This window comes from Musca domestica, unplaced genomic scaffold (genome assembly GCF_030504385.1).
Source record: "Musca domestica strain aabys unplaced genomic scaffold, Musca_domestica.polishedcontigs.V.1.1 36, whole genome shotgun sequence".
In the NCBI taxonomy this organism is placed as follows: domain Eukaryota; kingdom Metazoa; phylum Arthropoda; class Insecta; order Diptera; family Muscidae; genus Musca; species Musca domestica.
In genome coordinates, this window is record NW_026712318.1 from 4,820,592 (window position 1) to 4,843,032 (window position 22,441).

The following is a 22,441-nucleotide window of genomic DNA, read 5'->3' on the forward strand; positions in this document are numbered from 1 at the left end:
ACAAACAATTTATTTCGGGTTTCGTAAAAATGTAGTTTATTAGGAACATAACATACAGTAGCACGTTTCTGTTTCAACTGCTAAACAAGAACTAAAAATAAAAAGCAGTGCACACAGAAAACCGGTATGTAGTTGTTTTTGCAATTTTTTTCCATCATATTTTTTTGGGAACGAAAGAGAAAGAGGCTGATTCACAACAACAAAACGCACATTTTTACAACGGAAAATCTAACAGTTCACAATAACAATAACAAATAGCATTTTTGCTTTGCGCTTTGTTGTTGTTGAGATCTTGAAATGAATGATCACAACAACAACTACAATGGGAGAGAATGTGTCAAACCACCACCATCCGTTTACATGTGGGAGAGAATATGCCAGAGCAATAAACAATCTACTCTCTCCGTTTGTAAATTTTTCGAGTTTTTTTCGCTTAAAAACACAGGAAAATGTGCAGAAATTCTAAAAAAAACGTTTAGAAAATCGGACCAATTTCTATCAGAAATTTCTGAAAAAAACGTCAGAAATTTCGGAAAAAAATCTAAAATCAGAGCAGTCGGAAAAAATTGTTTACTGGGAAAAAATCTCTCCCTCCCATTTACTACAAAGTAGTCAACGAAGAAGTGTGTCAGCGTGTCAGTGTGTGTGCGTGCGTGTGTGTGCAGTCTGTGAGTCTTTTGCCATCCATTAGCAGATGGACAGACACGGAAAAGCCGCCTATTTCTTTTGTCTGACAAGTGTTTCGTGTCCAAATGCATGAAAATGACAATTTCCTATGCTCGAGCAGTAAACGTTATAAAATCTGTCCCAAAATGGAGATACCCACCACAAAGTATCTAGCAGATTATCTCTATGTTGTGCATGAGGATGTGCCATTTCGTTATTATCGCAAAGTAAGTGTTGTTGTTGTTTTTGTTTTGTTTCTGAGATTCTTATTATTTTGCAATCACATGGCAAATGTGCGCCTGTTGGTAACCGATTTGCTAATAAATGTTTTGTGTAATTTCTCACATGTTTGCAATAATTTTTGAACAGTGGTATAAGAAGGTATATTAGTCTAGTGCACAAACCGAGGAATGATGGCAATTATATCTATTTGCTGAGTACTGGCAATCGATAGGAAAATACGGATGAGATAAAAAAAAACTGCAAAAAAGACAAACATCATAATTTTTACATTTTTTTTTAAATTTTATTGAATAAAAGCAAGAAATGTCGGAAATAGCATCACATTTTAGAATAAGTTTAGATTTATTCGAATTGGTCACCTTTGGAACGAATTATGGCCTTCAAACGGCCAATGAAACCATCACACGCTGCCCGAATGTTACTCTATGGTATTTTGGCCCATTCCCGGCGAAGCGCTTGCTTGAGGTAATCGATTTTTTAGTGCCAACCTTTCCAAAATACTCCAGACACAATAATGCGGAGATTTTCTTGGCCATTGTGCGTTGGAAATGAAGCGAGGAACCTCATTTTGTAACCATTCTTGTGTGGCGCTTGCTGAGTGCGATGGTGCTGATGGTCCTGTTGGAATGTCCAAGTTCTGCGGCCACAATTTTTGCGTGCCCAAGGCCTTAATACTTCCTCCGGAATATTTTCACGATAATGTTCGGAATTTTTCTGATGACACGGTCGATTAATACGAGCGGAGAGCGACCATCGGCTGTTATGGCGTCCCACACCATCATTATGGCCGGTGCTTGAGTTCTGGTGGCCAACCGAAGGTGCAGATTTTCAGCTGACCTCTATGGCAAGTAAACACGATCATTTTGTTTGTTTAAAAACTTCTTGTTGGGAATCTTCCCAACCCCTTGGATGATGATATCGAAATGGACCTCATCGACCTGGATAAATAATTAATCGATGAGGTCCCATCACCACCAACAATAAAAAACCTACCACTCTTCTTCTTGAAGTAAAAAGAAATAAAAGTGTCGATCGCCAGATCTATTAAATTACGAATAAATTGACCGCCAGCGTCATACGTTTGAATTTAAAAGTTTATTTCTTTGTGTTTTATTTGCAGACAACAAACGTAAGTATCGTCAGAATACTTGTTGTGTTGTCGTAGTTTGCAAATTTATATTGTTGTCCGTCCTGTTCAACAATAATCTTCGATTCTAAATCTACTCAGTAGAATTAGAATCCCTACAAGTCCTTTCGACCGTATCGGAACTTGTACATGGTCCTTCGAGTCCAAAAAAAATAAGAATCGGCTGATTTGCCAACAAAATCATAAAAAAAAATAATAATTTAAAATTAATTGTAAAGTAGTGAGAAGTGTTGTTGTTTTGTAATTTGCATTTGAAAGTGGCGGCTTTGTGTTGTTTGTTGTCACTAATACATACAACAAATTGAAGTAATTTGTGAAATACATTGAAAGCGGTGTTCCGCTTTAAAATAACACATATACACTAACACATTTATAAAGATCACTCTCACTCCATTTATTTTTTTCATCATTTTGGCATTTGCTCTTTGTTTTGATCATCTGCCATTTTACAACATCGAACAAGTCATTATCACCTGTTCCTTGTTGTTTACATCGATCTGTCAGCTGTCATACTGACCATCGATTATTTTAGGAAGTGTTCAGGAAAAGTGAGCAAGTTAGTGAAACGTAACGAAAGGTTGTCGTAAACGTATCTTAACGTAGCACAAGTACTGAACGTATCATAAATTGATATTGAATAGAAATAAAACTAATAATAACAATAAAATACAAGAATAAATACAATAAAAATAATAAATTAAAAATAAATATATATTTAATTAAAAACAAAATTTAAAACATATTAATAATTTTTCAATAAATTTTTATATATTAAATATTTATTGAGAAACAAATATAATTATACTTCAAACATTTAGAAATCTATGTGGAATAACTTCATTTATTTATTAATTAGTAAATAAATTGAACGTTAAAGTTTGAAAGTGTAATATAAATAATAACAAGTATAAGCAAATACGATATAACTATCATAAAACGTTTAAAAAATAAATACTAATAAATTAATAAAATTCATAAATAAAAAAAATTTAGATAACATTTTGAAAAAAAAGATAAAAATAAAATAATCAAATATGGAGTCAGTAAGTTGTGCTAAGTTCGAGTATGAAGCGGACAACCTTTTGGAAGAATGCAAAAAATTGAGAAATATGCCAGAAAAGGATTTAAGCGATTCTTTAATAGAAACAAAATTAGAATCGCTTGATGAAGATTGGCAAAATTTACGTAGTGCGTTTGAGAGTGTATTTTTTGCGGGCACAGAAGATGAGGAAGATAAACAATATAAAATAAAGGTAAAAAAATATTATGAGTCAGTCAGAGATAATTACCAAGTGACTAAAGCTACATTATTGGAAATATTAAAAAATCGAAAGGCGCAGAGCCAAAGTAATAACGCTAGAGGCGAAGTTACAAATCCATCGTTGTTTCACAGCTCAGCTGTTTATCCTCCGGGTACAACGTTTGATATGTCTGAGATTTGTATTAAAGTGCCACCTTGTGACACTCAAGACTTCTACGGAAGTTATGAAGAATGGCCAACATTTAGAGATATGTTTACGGCTATTTATGGAAATCATCCCAGACTCACACCAGCGCAAAAGCTTTATCATTTGCGTAATAAAACTAAAGGTGAGGCTGGTAGAATTGTAGATCGGTACCCTTTATCTGATCAAAATTTTTCGTTAGCATGGGAAGCATTATCGGTGCGATACGAAAATGTTAGGGTACTAGTTGATAACCAACTGAAGATATTATTCAATCTTTCTGCAGCAACGGTTGAATCTAGCAAAGATATTAAAAGAATTCAATCGACAGTTAGTGACTGCTTGGCTATATTGAGAGCTCATAGTGTAAAGGTGGATCAATGGGATCCAATTTTAATATATTTATGTTCAACTAAGCTTCCGGTTGATACGCTGACCCTATGGGAACAATCGCTCGAATCACATTCAGAGCTACCCAAATGGTCGCAAATGGAAGATTTTCTTAAGAACAGACATCGGGTTCTAGAGCGAATAGATGGTCTCAGAAGTCAAACAGCTTCAACTTCATTTAGCAATGATCATATATCGCATCAAAATGCTCATTTGACACAATCAAACAGATGTGTCATGTGTTATAAGAACCATATTTTGAAAAATTGTATGAGATTTAATAATATGACTGTTAATCAGAGAATAGAGTTCGCAAGAGAAAAGAGGTTGTGTAATAATTGTCTAACAAGTGGACATATTTCGCAGGAATGCGTGAGTGTGCATAGGTGTATGTTTTGCAAAAAGAAACATCATACTAAATTGCACCTACAAAGTAATGGGCAGGAGAGATCTATACAACCAAGAAATGTAACAAGGGATAACCAAGCACCTGTCCGTTCAGCAAATGGGCGTCAAACAAATACTCTTGTTACCACTGACAATACTATTGATGAAATGCCTTGTTCATCTAGTTCGATAGTTCAAGCTTCCAATGTGGAAACACATGTTTCAGTGTGTCATGATGACATTATGTTGCCAACAGCATTAGTAAAAGTTAAACATGCTGGGGAACTATTTACTGTTAGAGCGCTCATTGACTCTGCTTCTAAGCGAACATTTATAACCCAGAAAATTGTAAAAAGAATTGGACTTTGCACAGAAAAGGCAAATTTTAAAATAAGTGGTCTGAGTGGAACAGTCGTTGCAAACTCCAATAAAAAATGTATGCTGACGCTGTGTTCAGACACAATCAACAACGAAATTGAAACTGAAGCATTAATTGTTCAAAATTTAACGAGTTTGTTGCCGACACAAACAGTATCAATTTCGGACTTAGGAAGTATAAAAGAATTAAAATTAGCAGATCCTGGGTTTATGATTTCTGCCCAAGTAGATATGCTAATTGGGAGCGATGTTATCCCACAAATAATATTGGAAGGTGTTAAGAAGAACATATTGGGAAACATGGTAGCTCAAAATTCCATTTATGGTTGGTACATCTATGGGCCAATAAAATCAAATGAAATTTGTTTAGCTTCAGTAGAAGTAGAAGAACATAGCGAAGATGACATTAGTTCCGCCTTAAAGAAATTCTGGGAACAAGAAGAAGTCAATAACGTTCCAATTGCTACAGAATCGGACAACTATTGTGAGGAATTTTACGCAAATACGACTTACCGTCGTTCAGATGGAAAGTTCGTTGTAAAATTACCATTTAAAGATGAATTTCCCAATAAAAAATATTTAGATTCGTCCAGATTTAAAGCAAAGAGGCAATATGAGCATATGGAAGCAAAATTGAGGAAAAATAAAGAAGTAGAAAAATCGTATAATGATGTTTTGAATGAGTATTTGTCATTTGTCATTTGTAACGATGGAAAATATTATTCATATTATTTACCACACCATGCTGTCTTTCGACCAGAAAGTACTAGCACAAAAGTGAGAGTGGTCTTTAATGGATCGAGTAAAACGAAAAGCTCGTATTCCTTAAATGATGTTTTGCATACAGGGCCAATATTACAAAATGATTTAGTATCTGTAATTTTAAATTGGCGCTTGTATAAGTATGTGTTTAACGGTGACATTGAGAAAATGTACCGACAGATCTATGTGCATCCTTCTGATCGGCAGTATCAAAGAATATTATTCAGGAAAGACGTTAATGAAGAAGTTAAAGATTATGAGTTATGCACAGTTACCTTTGGTATAAATTGTGCTCCTTATTTGGCGATTCGCACATTGTTGCAATTGGCAGAAGAGTCAAGTGAAAAAAGTCCAATTGCGTCTAAAATAATAAAAAACGAGCTATATGTAGATGATGTTTTGACTGGAGGTCATACTATTGCTTCAGCGCTAGAGGCGCAAAAACAACTAATTGATACATTGCATTCGGCAGGATTTCCGTTAAAAAAGATAACGGCAAATCATCCGAGTTTGCTTTCAAACGTCCGATCAGAGGATTTATTAAATGAAGAATTTTTGAGAATTGAAGATATGAGTTCAACAAAAACATTAGGTATTCGGTGGAATGCCATTACCGACTCATTTTCTTATAGTATGAAGTCACTAGAGGTGACTGGCCAAATAACTAAAAGGAAAATCTTGTCAACAGTTTCAAAATTATTTGACCCAGCAGGGTGGTTAACGCCTTTAATCGTACAAGCTAAAAGTTTTTTGCAAGACCTTTGGTTAGAAGGCATTAATTGGGATGATAAAGTGTCATCATCCACATTGATTAAATGGAAAAATTTTGTGGAACAATTTTCAAAAATTGATTCAATACAAATCCCAAGATGGATTAATTTTTGCCTAGAGGGCACAATTCAAATACATGGTTTTTGTGATGCATCTGAGAAAGCCTATTGTGCTACAATATATATTCGTATGAATACAGAGAACAGCACAACTGTAAAATTATTGATGGCCAAGAGCAAATTTGCGCCATTGAAAAAAATAAGTTTACCAAGACTAGAGCTTTGTGGTGCCGTATTGCTCTCATCTTTGGTAAAATATGTTGTCTCAAATTTGACTATTAAAAATTATTCTGTTCATTTATGGACAGATTCAACAATTGTATTGGGATGGTTGCAAAAACATCCATCCACATGGAATACGTATGTTGCAAACAGAACTGCATTAATATTTCAGAATGTTGAAAATGGTAAATGGAGACACGTTTCTACAAAGTGTAATCCAGCAGATCTTGGAACTAGAGGTTCCAGTACTGAAGATTTATGTAGTAATTCGCTATGGTGGAATGGTCCAATATGGTTACTTAGTACTGAAAATAATTGGCCAAAATCAAGTATAATTCTACAAGATCCACCAGAACAACGAAAAATAGTTGTTCATTGTGCACCAATTATTGATAAAGATTATTTGATAATAAACAAGTTTTCTTCTTACAACAAAGCATTGTGGGTAGTAGGATACATATTTCGTATGAAAAAGCGTAAAGAAAAAAATGAAAAGTCTGAGTTGTCAAATGGTAAGATTCTGTCTCACGAAGAGTTAAATCATGCAAAATTGGTTCTTGTCCGAACAACCCAAATGTTTCATTATCCGCAAGAGTATAATGATTTAAGCAATTCGAAAGACATTTCACGTCAAAGCACATTGCGCGCACTAAATCCGTTTTTGGATAAAGATGGCATAATAAGAGTGAATGGTCGATTAGCGAACGCTAACATTTCCTATGATGAACGATTCCCAATAATATTGCCAAATTCGTCGCATTTCTGTAAAATATTTTTAGAATTCATCCATAAAACTATGCTGCACGCAGACATATCGTTAATGATGTCAACCGTTCGAAGCCAGTTTTACATTCCAAGTTTAAGACGGACAATAAAGAAAATTGTTCATGAGTGCTTGATTTGTACAAGATATAAACATAAGGTTAAATCACACATAATGGCAGCACTACCTTTGGAACGAACGTCTTTCACTCTTCCTTTTACATATGTGGGAGCAGATTTCGCAGGCCCATTTCAGATTAAGGCAGGTTCTTTAAGAAATTCCCCTTACCAAAAGTCATATGTTTGTATATTTGTATGCTTTTCGACAAAGGCGATTCACCTCGAAGCTTGTTCAGCATTAACAAGTGATGCTTTTCTTGCGACATTTGCGAGATTCATAGGTAGACGAGGTTTGCCCAGATGTTTAATGTCTGATAATGGAACAAATTTTGTGGGGGCGAATAGTATACTTATGAGAGAATATCAAGAATTTCTTAAAAAATGCTCCAAAGAAGTATGTGAAAAGTACATAGTCAATGGCTTCGAATGGAAATTTATCCCTCCCAGTGCTCCACATATGGGAGGATTATGGGAAGCAGGTGTTAAAAGTTTTAAATCTCATTTCCAAAAGATAATGAAAGATAGAAAATTCAATTTTGAGGAATTTTCAACGATTTTAGTCAGAATTGAAAGTGTCTTAAATACGAGACCGTTAACACCATTATCTGAAGATCCAGAGGATTTGGAAGCTTTAACACCAGCGCACTTTCTGAGAGGAGGGTCACTGATATTTGCTCCAGAAATGCCAACGGAAGATTTATCACTTATAAATCGGTGGGAAAAGATTAAAGCTCTTCATCACATGTTCAGCAAGAGATGGAAAAATGAATATATTCAAGAGCTGCATAAGCGATATAAATGGCAGTATCCCCAACGGAGTCTGAAGGAAAACGACATGGTTTTGATAAAAGATGAACTTTTGCCATCGAATGACTGGAAGATGGGACGAGGTTTAAAAGTATATAAGGGACATGATGACCACGTAAGAGTAGTTGATGTAAAAACTACAACAGGTATCATATCTCGTCCAATTGTTAAATTGTGTGTACTTCCAGTCAGTGGTTGTTAGTAGAAAGTAGTGTGTGTGTTTCGAAAAGATATAACTCTGACTAACATGTCATGCCTTAAATGACACCCTTTTCGTCTGTATTGTCTTCTCTCTTTACATTAATTACAGTTGTATAATCATGAATATGGGCCAAATGGAACAATGCAGGGTGTGCTTTGGCATGCATCCATTGAGATTTTGCGCAGCCTTCAAGATGATGTCTGTGGAGCAGAGAGAGAGCGTAGTACTATCCCGAAAGTATTGCATTAATTGCTTGGGGCAAAATCATTTTGTCCGCAATTGTTTATGGCCAGGCAATTGTAGACTGTGTGGTGCTCGGCACAACACTCTGCTTCACCATTCATCGCAACCAACAAAAATAGAACATGGCAATAACTTCATAATTGGAAACTTACCGGCAACAAAATTTCATCCATACGCCAATCAAAGGGACGCACAACGCCGACAACAACAACAAATACTAAGTGGTCTGCAAAGAAATTATACACCAGAGCAGATAAGAAATTCAACTTCACAACAAGAAGCAAAAAGACTTCAACAGGAAGCCAAAAAACTCCAGAAGAAGGCGAGGGTTCTGCAAAACCAAGCTAAAAAGATTCAGCAACAAGGCCAAATGCAGCAAAATTGAGGCAAAGAACAGACAGCCAACAAAAATCCACATTCAAAAAGTCAACTATCCAAAAAAGAGAATAAAAATCAGCAACAACAAACTGAGCAAGATCACAACATTTCGGAAGCTCAACAACAACCTGTTAGATTGGATAGGGTTTTAGATGTGCTGGAGAGGATAGCGACTGCACTATCAGTTGCACCAGTGCAAGGGGCCCGGCATGTTGGGAATCTTCCCAACCCCTTGGATGATGATATCGAAATGGACCTCATCGACCTGGATAAATAATTAATCGATGAGGTCCCATCACCACCAACAATAAAAAACCTACCACTCTTCTTCTTGAAGTAAAAAGAAATAAAAGTGTCGATCGCCAGATCTATTAAATTACGAATAAATTGACCGCCAGCGTCATACGTTTGAATTTAAAAGTTTATTTCTTTGTGTTTTATTTGCAGACAACAAACGTAAGTATCGTCAGAATACTTGTTGTGTTGTCGTAGTTTGCAAATTTATATTGTTGTCCGTCCTGTTCAACAATAATCTTCGATTCTAAATCTACTCAGTAGAATTAGAATCCCTACAAGTCCTTTCGACCGTATCGGAAATTGTACACTTCTGGACAAGAAACGTTTTCCCATCGGAGACCACCAAAACAAAATTCGGCTTTTCAACACTTTCGGCCAAGCGAAGCAACTCTTTAGCTCTTTTGAGTCTATTTTCTTTCTGTTGCAAGTTCTTGCAGTTTTTGGGATTTCAATGGCTTTACCCCGAGCTTATTTTTCAATATTTCCGAATGGAATATTGCTATATGTTTAGCTCACGGGCCATTTTGCGGCCACTGGGACGCGGGTTTCGATTAAGTCTTTCTAGTTTTTGAATCATTTCTGCTGATGTTGCTGTTTTCTTCCGTTTACTTCCCTGACGTCGGTCTACGCTACCAGTATCACGGTAACGAGCGATGGTACGAGACACAAAAGATTTATTCACATTTAAATGCTGGAGTACTCTAACAATAGCCACTTGTGGTTTTCCAGCCAAATATAAAGAAATTAGACTATCACGCTTGAATTCCATCACGAATAACTATTTTTCTGGAAAATTCTCACCAAAATGCTTTTGTACGCTTGTAAACAATATAATAAGCTGCCACTGGAATGATTTTAACAGCTGTCGGACGAGTGACTTATAAATGGCAGCAGTCTGAATTTGGTTGCAGTTCTTTCATCTAACCTTGTATATTAATTGGAATTTTTTTCACAAAGCTATAAGGAGCTACCGAACTAAAATTAACTAAGAGGGAAGATCTATCCGCCCAGATAACTGGATTTTCCAACCATAACGATACGACATTTGAAGATAGGATAATAATATTTTATCTGCCAGAAAATGCGTTGCCTATTGTTAAATCCAAATAACAATCGAAAGGTGCCATTATATGGGGGATACGGGAAGATGTTGGAGATCGAAATGGGTGTTACCTCCTGTATACCGAATATGGAGAGTTACTGTATAGTGGGGCTATACGAAGACGTGAATCTGTATAGGCAAATTTCCCTTTACGAAAATTTTATACTATCGATTATACCATCCGATTTGATTACAACTTGTTGCATCGTAATATTACTGTCAAACTTAGATCGAGTTCGGTGATGGACAATATCGGTCCACACCTTCTGGTACCTTCCAAACAAAAAGTCGAAACTTTCAAAGAAAATATTTTACTGCACAGAACAAAAACAGGACAAACCGATTTTGCTACAACTTTGCAAATCCTAATATTTGAATCAGTTCTAGTTAAGGTGCGAAAATGGACTATATCGGTCCACTTCATCAAATACCTCCCCCGCAATAGTCACAATTTTTAATAATTATAACTCTTATAAAATGTGATGCAAGAGTCCGATTGCCTTCAAATTACACACAGAACACTATTTTAATAAACCCAAGGTCTGGTGTGAAGATGGAATATATCGGTCCATTCCTTCTGGTACCTCCCCCACAAAGGGTTAAAATTTTGAATATCCATAAAGCTCATAAAACGCCACATCAACATGCGATTCCATTTAGACTTGTCACATCTCAATATATCTGTCAAGATAAGGTCTTTTAAAAATATAGTAGAGATCGGACCATTCCTTCTGGTATCTCCCCCACAAAGAGTCAACATTTTGAATAACTAAAACATTTATAAAATCCGAGATAAGCATCCGGTTCTCTTCACATTTTACACATCCCATTACTTCCACTTACATAAGATCTACTGTGAAGATGGAATATATCGGTCCACTCCTTCTGGTACCTCCCCCACAAAGAGTCTGAATTTTTAATATCCATAAAGCTCATAAAACGCCACATTAACATGCGATTTCATTCAGACTTCAATATATCAATATCAATATATCTATAAACACAATATCTGTTATAAAGATATTAGAGATCGGACCATTCCTTCTGGTACCTCCTCTGCAAAGGGTCAAACTTTTGAATAAGAAAAACGATTATAAAATCCGAAATAAGCATCCGATTTTACTCACATTTCACAAATCCCAGTATTTCTAATAACCCAATATCTGCCCTGAAGATGGAATGTATCGGTCCACTGCTTCTGGTACCTCCCCCACAAGGGGTCAAAATTTTAAATATCCATGAAGCTCATAAAACGCGAAATTAACATTCGAGTGCTTTCAGACTTGGTATATCTCAATATTTCCATCAACATAATATATGTTATAAAGATGCGAGGGATCGGATCATTTCCTTCTGGTACCAATTTCGTGCGAAACAAGTCGGCGATTCTTTACAACTTGCCATATCTTAATAATTATCTTAACCAGAAATCTGATATTAATTTGTAATTGATAGAAATTTATGATTTTGCATAAAATTGGATATAAGTGTACAATTTCCTTCAAATTTTGACCATTCTAATATTTTTATCTGATTCATCTAGAATCTGTTACCTCACGCATATATCCACATTTTCCACATTTTCCAAAATTTGCGCATATCTCATACAAAGTATAGGAAGTAGTCGATATAGTCCAGATTTGGCACATTGTAATCTTTATATCAGTCTTAGGTCAGATACGAATTGGTCAATATTGGCCAACTGCTGCGGAACCTCCCCCATAAAGGATCAACAGTTTGAATAACCATAACTCAATGCTGGGGGCGTACACATGTCGGCAAATCCGACTGATACTATTTTACTTTTTTAATGCTGTTACCTAATGCTGTGGAGGGTATTAAAAGTTCGGTTCAGTATTTCCAGAAGCTCCAAAATTATTGTTGTCAAACAATTCCCAATTTTATTTTCCTTTTCATACCACTGTGCACTGTTTATAGCATGGCAATGCTGGTGAATGCAATGGCTAATAAATAATTAGCACTTCGTTTTTGTTCCGACGATTCTCTTATAAAACCATATTCGCCTATTATTATCAATAAACTGACATTAAGAGTTCATTTGTAAGCATATTGGGATTGGGTGTTTTTTTCAAACGTCTTACTACTGCGCATTGCCGCCATGTATGTATGTATAAATCTGTCTGTGTACGAGCATGTGGTAATATGTATAATATAATGTCTATCAGTCTATTTATGCAAATATACGAAGACGAGGATAGTTTCAAACCAAACATATGTATGTATGAAGCGTCAAACACCACCACGCTTGCTGATTACTTCTCCATCATAATTTTCAAGTTTAACGAACTGTAGTTTTTTTATTTGATTTCTTTATTGTGTTATTCCATTTTCAATGGGTGCACACTACATTGGGAGTTATTTGATTATGGTACTTTATGTTGATAGTAGATTATATACATACAGTTGGAAAACAATAAATTATTTCAAAATCTTGAACCCTATGTGGGGGAGGTACCAGAAGATATGGTTCGATCTCTACCATCTTTATAATAGATCTTCTGTTGTTGGAAATATTGAGATGTGTCAAGTCTGAATGGAATTGGATTTTAATTTTGTGTTTTATAAGCTTAATGGATATTCAAAATTTTGACCCTTTGTGGGCGAGTTAGCTGAAGGAATGGACCGATATATCTCATATTCACAGCAGATCTTGTGGTAGTAGAAATAATGGGATGATTGAACTATGAACAGATCGGGATCTTTATTTCGGATTTTATGATCGCTTCGGTTATTCAAAAATCTCACCTTTCTGGGGGAGGCACCAGAAGGCATGGTTTGATCACTACCATCTTTATAACAGATCTTGATGAAAATATTGAGATGTACCAAGTCTGAATGGAATCTGATGTAAATTAAGCGTTTTATGAGCTTCATGGATATTAAGAATTTTGACCCTTTGTGGGAGAGGTACCAGAAGTATCAAACCGACATATCCCATATTCACAGAATATATTGTCTTGGTAGAAATATTTAGGTTTGTTGAGTTTGAAATTAATCGAATGCTCATTTCGCGTTTTATGAGCTTTAGGTTATTCGAAATGTTGACCCCTTTGTGGGGGAGGTTTCTGAATGAGTGGTCCGATATATCCCATCTTCACACCAAATCTTTTGTTAGTCAAAATATTAGGTTATATGCGATTTTAAGAGAAACGAATGCTTATATCACATTTTATGAGAGATTTTATTTATTCAATATGTTGAATAAATACCTTTGGTGGGGGAGGTACGAGATGGAGTGGGCCGATATTGTCCATTTTCGAACTGGTATAAAAATTGGAATTTGGAAACCTGGCACCAAATTGGATGATCCTTTGTTATTCTATAATTAGTTTCTGGAGAAGGAGAAGGACCAGTATTGCCCACATCCGAACTCGATTTAGGTTTGACAATATTATTATGATGTGCCATGTTTGGATGCAATCGGATACCCGGAGGGAGGGACGAACACCCCTAGATCGACTCCAAATGTCCTGAAACGGATTTGGTTCAAATGGACCTAGGGTCCAAAACCATTATTTCGTTGAGGCACGTTTCGGCTGTATCAAATGATATATACCCTCTTTAGCCTTATGGCTGAGCGTGTAAAAAAATATTAGATTGCGAACATATTATTTCAAATCTTTTAATTTTTTTAAGGGGGTGGTATTAAATCTTCAAACCCACTGACATGTTTTATATTTATACCCTACACCACAAGATGGTCAGCGTATTGTGTCTTTACGCATTTGTTAGTAACAGGCAAAAGAAAAAGAGATAGACCCATAGTTCCTTTTGATGATCTGCATAGAATCACATTCTGAGTCGATTAATGCATGTCAGTCCGTCTGTCCTTGTATTTTTGTGAGCAAAGTACAGTTCGCATTTATTACCCGATCCAAATGAAATTACACAAATCATTTGTTTGGCCGAAGGACGAACCCTATTGTATTTGGAGAAGTCGTCGGTCAAAATTTAGATGTAGCTCCCATATATAACTTCGTCCGATTTAACTTTTATTGTGCACCAAACGTCTAATATGGGATGAAATTTGGCACTTACGACCGAATTGAGTCTAGAAGCTAGTATGCCAAATTTGGTGAAGATCGGTTCAGATATAGCTATAGCTCCCATATATATTGTTCATCCAATTTGTTATATTTGCCGTAATATGCACTCCGTAACAACGATATTCAGGGAAGTATATGAAACACAGCTCAGAAATATCTTTGCCAAATTTTATCAAGATCGGTTCAGATTTGGAGTCCGAAGTCCGAATTTAAAAGATACAAATGCTTCGGCATATTTAGCCCTTTGAACTTTAAATTATAATTATAATCATAGTGTGTATGATTGAATTCTCCCATTAAAACTTTTAATTTTTATGTGGAGCTCTACTAAATTACCAAAGTGGTGTAGGGTATCATAAAGTCGGCCCGCCCGACTTTAAGGCTTTCTTTACTGGTTTTCATTAAAGTAGGGTGCATTAAATCCAGTATTACCAACTAATTGTTTAAAGCATTTTCTTCTTTTGTTTTGATTAACATTTTTCCAATTTTCTTTTATGCAATTTTTTAAATATACATTTTTTTGTGGCTCATATTGGTTTTTTTTGTGTTGTTGTTGTTATAATTGCAGTTGATGTTAAATAATTTTTTTGCTCCGTAAAAGGCTAAAATTACCACATTTGGTATAACATTTCACTACAATGATAACATGAATTTGATTTTGGTTTTGTACAAACCTTTTCCTGATTTTTGTTTTCAATGTTAATTTTTTTTTTGTTGGTCTCATGTTTAAATGCATTCTTGTTGTAGCTTGCATTAGAGGCCATGAAAAAGATAAGCGCTACCTTTCACAGCAAAATATTTAATAACATGGACATTTATTTAAAGTATTTTGCGCTGGGTATTTATTTCTTTCTCATCAATGGCTAACCAATGTGCGATCATGGCCAACTTCTAATGATGGTAATTGAGAAAGACTTTCACTTCGTGGTGACTAGATGATGAGGTCTCTTCGGCATGAGTGCCAACAATCTCGAGTTAATCAAGCAGAAAATTATGTTCTATAGAAATCTGCTAATTTGAAAATTTATGTTTGCATGCTTCACGAGATTTAAGGGAAATGATTTTGGTCATATTTTCTGGTTTTTGGTTATTTCAGCTTTAATTGATTACAGAGTTCGTGTAATTTACCCAGACATCGAAAGGCGGAAGAGAAGATAATTTTTATATTTTTTTTTTGGAAAATTTTCAAAACGAACAAATTACTATTCCAAAGAGTCTGTTCGATGTAATCCATTATGAATCCAAGTTGTAATGAAACATTTTTGAAATATATGAAAAAGAGATGGTTCTAAAATTAGAGATTTTTAAGGTTTTTGGGGCTTTTTTGAAGGATCTCTTACATTTAAGTTACGTTACCGAATTATAACAGACGTTTCAAAATTTCCTCCGCACGGATTAGAGAAGGATCTCTGTGTCTCAATTACATGAAAAAATATTCTTATAGGTTCGTTGGACTTCTATAGGGAGGTCCTATTTTTATACCCTCCACCTTGGAAAGATGGGTATATTAACTTTGTCATTCCGTTTGTAACATCCTTAAATATTCGTCGTAGACCCCATAAATTACCAAAGTGGTAATTGGATATATATTCATAATCAGCATGAAATTCTAAGTCGATTTAACGATGTCCGTCTGTCTGTCCGTCTGTCTGTTGAAATCACGATACAGCCCACATTATTTGACGTAGAGCGCCAAAATTTATCAGAGCAATTTGTATTGTGTCTAGGATGGTTGGTATCGAAAATGAGATATATCGGTCCACGTTTTGGTATATATATAACCGTACCTCCTGATATTCGGTATTTTGATTATTTATGCCATATTTTTTCACGAATTTGTCTGAAAATAGGCATTTGTAGGTTATAACGGGTCCCAGTTCGGGTGGCGAGACATTGCATGTATAGGTTCACGCTTTGGTATAGTTCCTATATAACCGTACCTCCCGATACTCGGCATTTTAATGGTTTTTGACACATTTTTTCACGGATTTGTCTGAAAATTGGTATTTGTAGGTCATAAAGGGTTCTAGCTCCTTTGGCGAAACACTTTATGTATACGTTCACGTTTTTGTATAGCCCCATATAGCCGTATTTCCTGATATTCGTTATTTTGATAATTTTTGGAACATTTTCCCATGAATATGTCTAAAAATTGGAATAAGTGTGTCATAATCGGCTCTAATGTTTCCTTTACCCTGAGGTGGAGGGTATTAAAAGTTTGGCCTGGCCGAATTTAATGTTTTTTACTTGTTTTATCTATATTTGATTTCGATTTGTTTCCTGATGGAACAAACTAGTTCAAATAAATTACTCCACGAAAGGAATAATCGAACTATGTCCATATCATTCGTGAATCTAGCTCCGTTAGTTGGTCTCGTTATAGACAGTTACACGAGAACATAAACCTAAAAAGACAATTATATGCCAGAGAAAATGATACCCATAGCGAACTTCAATCTTGAGAAAATTCAGTTGAAAGATGTGTCCAAAATAAAAAAAAAATGCAAAATATCGGGGCGTATCGTTGTATGGAGTCTATTAGATATTTTGGACCTATAATTCCCTTTTCAATAACAGACCCAAAATACATTTGGGTTAAATTTTGTCCACCTACTTTATTCCCTTTTGAAGCTAGAATGATTTCTACCGACAGAAAAACGGGGGGACTTGGCTAACTTAGTTGTGGGGTTGAATTCTTTATTCCGCAAAGAATATTTGGAAAATGTTTCCCTTTTACACAAAAAGTCTTCAAAATCCTTCAAAGTGAAGGATATTAAAAAAAAAACATTGCACAACGGACCCGCATCCAATTTTTGTGTCCAAAACTATTTTAATGTCTTCATATTTGAACCCAAAATCTATCAGTAACCTCAATATAAAAATTCAGAATTTCAGCTCATTACAAAATTTAGAACCATTTATTGCAATTATAGTACGCATATCCAAAATCAGCCTCAACCACAGACATCAACAGAGAGGATTCTAGCCCTTTACCTTCGCCAGATTATTACTTTTCGAACAATTATTGAACAAATTTCCCAAACCACCTCAATATATCCGACCACACATCAGGGACCCTAAGATTCATAACATAATATTAATTTCAAGCACTATTTGTTCAGTCAATACCAACTTCTGCCAAAAATAGTACTTTTCCAAAACCAACCCCATGTCTCAATTCTAGACCTCAATATCAAATTTGAGTATTACAGCCCTATCCCTTCTCCCAATACCCAATTTAGTACCGTTTAGTACTTTTCGTACAATTATAGCTCACATTTCACACATTTCCAAAACCTCCTCCATATTTCCATCCCGATACCAAAAGAGACCTCAATATCAAATTTTGGTATTCCAGCTCTAGCCCTTCACCCAATACCAATTGTAGTACAATTTAGTTCTTTTCGTACAATTGCAGTACATATTTTCAAAATTACCTCTAATTTCAATGGCATTTACCAACAGGGACCTTAATATTAAATTTCGAGATTCCAGCTATAGTAATAGGCCGATACCCAATGTGTACTATATTTGTACGAAATAACTAATTGGTACTAATTAGTTATTTTGTACAAATATAGTACACATTTCCGAAATCCCCTCCATGTCTCCATCCTAGATTTGAAAATAGATTTCAATATGAAATTTGAGGATTCATATTTTATGCTTCACCCAATGCCAAATTTAGTACCATTTAGTACTTTTCTTACAAATGTAGGACACATTTCTCAATCAGTCATCTAAATATTTAATTTCCGAAGTATATCTCTATCCCTTCACCGAATACCAAATATAGTCCCATTCTGTACTTTCAGCAGAATTATAGTACACATTTCCGAAGGCAACTCTATATGTTCTGGCTACACATAAACAGCAACCCTTATATCAAATTAAGGATTTCAAACACTATCTGTTCACCCAACACCAAATTGTACCAAAAATAGTACTATTTGGTACTATTTGGTAAAAATAGTACTATTTGCACTTAGAGTACACATTTCCAATCCCACCACCATATCTCCGTACCAGATACAAACAGAAACCACAATATCAAATTTCAAAATTCCATCCCAATCCTTTCACCCAATAACAATTTTAGTAACATTTAGTACTTTTCAAACAATTATAGTACACATTTTCGAAACGAAGCACATGAATCGCTATTCTAACACCAAATTTCACATTTTAAGCACTATCTGTTCACCCAAAGGCAAATTGTATCAAATATAGTACTAGTTAGTGCATTTCGTATAATTATAGCACACATTTCCAGGGCACCTCCTTATCACAAACCTACCACCAACAGGGACCCCAATACAAGCTTTCAAAATTCCAGCTTTATCCATTCACCCTAAACCAAACTGTTCCAAATTTAGTACCATTTTGTACAGTTCGCACATTTAGTACACATTTCCAAAACCATCTTCATATATAAAAGTTTCTTTCCAGCTTTGATTCTGGTACCAAATTTCAAGTTTTTAGCTCTCTCCATTCACATAAATGCAAATGGTGCCATTCTAAAAGTTTGGTACCATTTTAGAACTTTTCATAACCTTTAAGTTCGAATTTTCAATAATTCTTTGATATATCTATTCTGCACTCCATCAGTGACTCCTATTCCAAAATTCTTACTTATTCGAGTTGTCCTGTACCAAGTGTTAAATTTTTAGTACATTTTAATACTTTTCGTACCATTTTAGTACGAATTTCCAGCCTACGCAACAAGACTGACCCTCGTGCAATATTTCAAGATTCTGGCATCAGTCGTTTCGTCTGGGCGTTGATTCCCAGTCAGTCAATTATTTTAATACTTTTTCATATGGACAGATAATTTTCTTGTTGCCTAGTGTAGCAGTGGCTAATTGAAAGAATTCTCTAGGCAATAGCTATACTTTTATAAATTTTCCAAATTTTACAACTTTGAAATACCTCCGAAATTCCACCAATACCCCTCATACATTCTATTTCCGTTATTCACTTTCATCGATCGGCAGCGAATAGAATTTCATTTTCATTAGCCATCGACTACGCCTTACCACCATTTCCCTTTCAGTCAGTCGACTGGCAGCCAGTGAGATGCCAAAAAATTTCCCATATCATTAGCGAAACGAAAGCCTACACCATACGCTCGGGTCAATTAAGAAGCTAGAAAAAAAAATACTTAAAGCATCAGCAATTTACTGCTGGATATGACTGCGGACATAAAGACATAGAAAGTTAAGTGTTTTTTTTTTTCGTTACCTTTCTTTTCGTCAAAACATACTTTAGTTAGCCATAGACCTCTTCTTACATGTGAGTGAGTAAAAGTGATGGAGAAGAAGAGGAACAAAAAAAAAAAACCAAAAAATTTTTGGTTTTGTTTTTCAAAAAAGACTACAAAAATAAAATCACAAATACCAAGAATTTAAAGCAAACTAAGAAAATTTTAAAAATTAGCAATTTGTCAGTGGTTAATAATTGGAGAGCAATTTTGGCCTATAAATTTTAGTTTGACAACACCGTGGTATTTTTTTTTTAAATGGATTCTACATTTATGAAATATTGTCAATTCTTGACAAAGTTTTTGTTATTTTGTTGTTTTTTTTTCATAAACTGGGTTAATTGCAAGCCTTATGAACTGGCTTTGCTTGGGTGCTTTCAAAAACATGTTGGCTATTAACTGTAGATTCTTAAGGCAGTAATTATTACGTACGAAAAAAAAATAAAAAAAAAACAAAAACATAAAAGTACATACATTTATTGTTCAACATGTTAAAATGTAATTGCTGCACTAAAAAGTTGACAAATATTTAGAATGTACGCATGTACACACATACATATGCATGTACGTTTGGAAATTTCTTCAACAGTGTCGTTGCTTATTCTTTGCATGAAAGTCCATCTGTCCGTCTGTGGTAATCAGTCTGGCCTCCGAACGAATTGAAGTAGGCTGATAAAATTGTGCTCAAATGTGTGTTTCGTCTGCAGGACTTTTGGAACTGAAAATGGGCTGTATAGGTCCACGTTTAGTTATAGCTCCCATATATGTGTCCCTCTTTATATCCGGTATTTTGATGATTTTGGTGACATTATTCACCGGAATTGTTTCAAATTTCGTATTTGAAGTTACTACAGCCCATGTCAGAAAGTTGTATATGCAGATACATGCCTTCGTATAGCCCCCATATAACGGTATTCGGTATTTTGATGAGTTTAGAGAAATTATTCATCGGAATTCTTTCAATTTTCGTATTTAAATTTCCTAATGTGTTACTTCCTTAACTTTATATGAAATATGTGATAATTTTTAGACAATGTTAAAATGTTTCGTTAGGTAGCAGATGTAGTTGACCGATGTATTCCAATTCCAAATTACAAGAAAATCGAACATTTATCTCCAATTTTATGCGAAATCGTAAACTTCGAATTTATCTCAGGTTTTTAGTTGTGAAAAATATTGAGATATAGGAAGTTGTAAAAAATCGCTGACTTGTTTTGCAAGTTATGACAGATAAAAGTATTGACAATTGTGACCCTTTGTGGGTGAGGTATCAGAAGGGGTTCGCAGGGTTTCGCGTTTTATGAGCTTCATGGATATTCAAAATTTTTACCCTTTGTGGGAGATAAATTTCATCTTTACAGCAGATATTGTATTATTAGAAATAATACGATATGTGAAACATTAAGAGAACCAGATGCTTATTTCAGATTTTATAACAGGTTTCGTTAATCAAAACTTTGACCTTTTTGGGTAAGGTATCAGGAGGAATGGTCCGATCTTTACCATCTTTGTAACCGATCTTGTGTTTGTAGAAATAGTTCAATATGTGATGTTAAGAATGAACCAGATGCTTATTTAGTATTTATACCCTACACCACAAGGTCAGGGTATTATATCTTTGTGCATTTTTTTGTAACAGGCAAAAGGAAACGAGATAGACCCATAGTTCCCTTTGATGATATGCATAGAATCACATTCTGAGCCGATTTATGCATGTCCGTCCGTCCCTCCATCTGTCCATGTATTTTTGTAAACAAAGTAAAGTTCGCATTTATTGTCCTATCCAGATGAAATTTTGCACAAATCATTTGTTTGGTCCAAGGACGAACCTTATTGAAATTGGAGATAATCGGTCAAAATTTAGATATAGCTCCCATATATATCTTCGTCCGATTTGCCTTTTATTGTGCACCAAACGTGTAATATCTGTCCGAATTGTATGGAATTTTGCACGTACGATCAGATTGGACCTGAAAATAAGTATGCCAAATTTGATCGAAATCGGTTCAGATATAGCTATAGCTCCTATATATATATTTTTCATCCGATTTGTTATTTTCGTCCTCCGCAGCCGTAATATGCACTCCGTAACAACGATATTCAGGGAGATATATCAAATACAGCTCAGGAATATCTTTGCCAACTTTTATCGAGATCGGTTCAGATTTGGATATAGCTCCCATATATATCTTTACCCGATTTCAAATAAATTTTGCACCAAATGGGCAATACAAGTCCGAATTTAAAAGATACAAATGCTTCGGCATATTTATTCCCTTGAACTTTAAATTACAATTATAATCATAGCGTGTATGATTAAATTTTCCCATAAAATCTTTTAATTGTTATGTGGAGCTCAAGTAAATTGACAAAGTGGTGTAGGGTATCATAAAATCGGCCCGGCGGACTTTAGGACTTTCTTTGCTGGTTAAATTTTGAATTATTTTTGGGAAATAAAAAAAATATTTTGCTTGAAATTCAATATACATTCCTACCAGCATAAATTATTTAAAGAATTCTCTGCCTAGTGCAAGAAAGACGAATGGTTGTTAAGTTCTAAATTCAGCTTTACATTTCTGTCAAAGCTACAGAATGTGTCAAAACAAAGTATAGAGTTACACATTGGTTGTATATGGGATTATTTTATATTATATTATATTAAAACTGACAGAAGTTGGGGGAGTCCTACAAAAATTAACAACTGAAAAAACAACTAAGTTCGGTCGGGCCCAA

At 34.9% G+C, this 22,441-nt stretch overlaps 1 protein-coding gene across 4 annotated transcripts in view; it reads left to right on the top strand.

Moving 5' to 3' along the window:
- LOC101889989 (sodium- and chloride-dependent GABA transporter 1) overlaps window positions 1-22,441 on the top strand; it is a 166,806-nt gene that overhangs the window by 135,238 nt on the left and 9,127 nt on the right. Inside the window, exon 1 of one of the 4 annotated variants that reach the window (XM_059126054.1) lies at window positions 627-893. The exons of the other annotated variants lie outside the window; for them this stretch is intronic. Within the exon in view, the coding sequence (XP_058982037.1) occupies window positions 753-893 (141 nt within the window). The 5' untranslated portion in view covers window positions 627-752. Of the gene's footprint in view, window positions 1-626; window positions 894-22,441 lie in introns of those variants that run through there. 4 annotated transcript variants of the gene reach the window in all.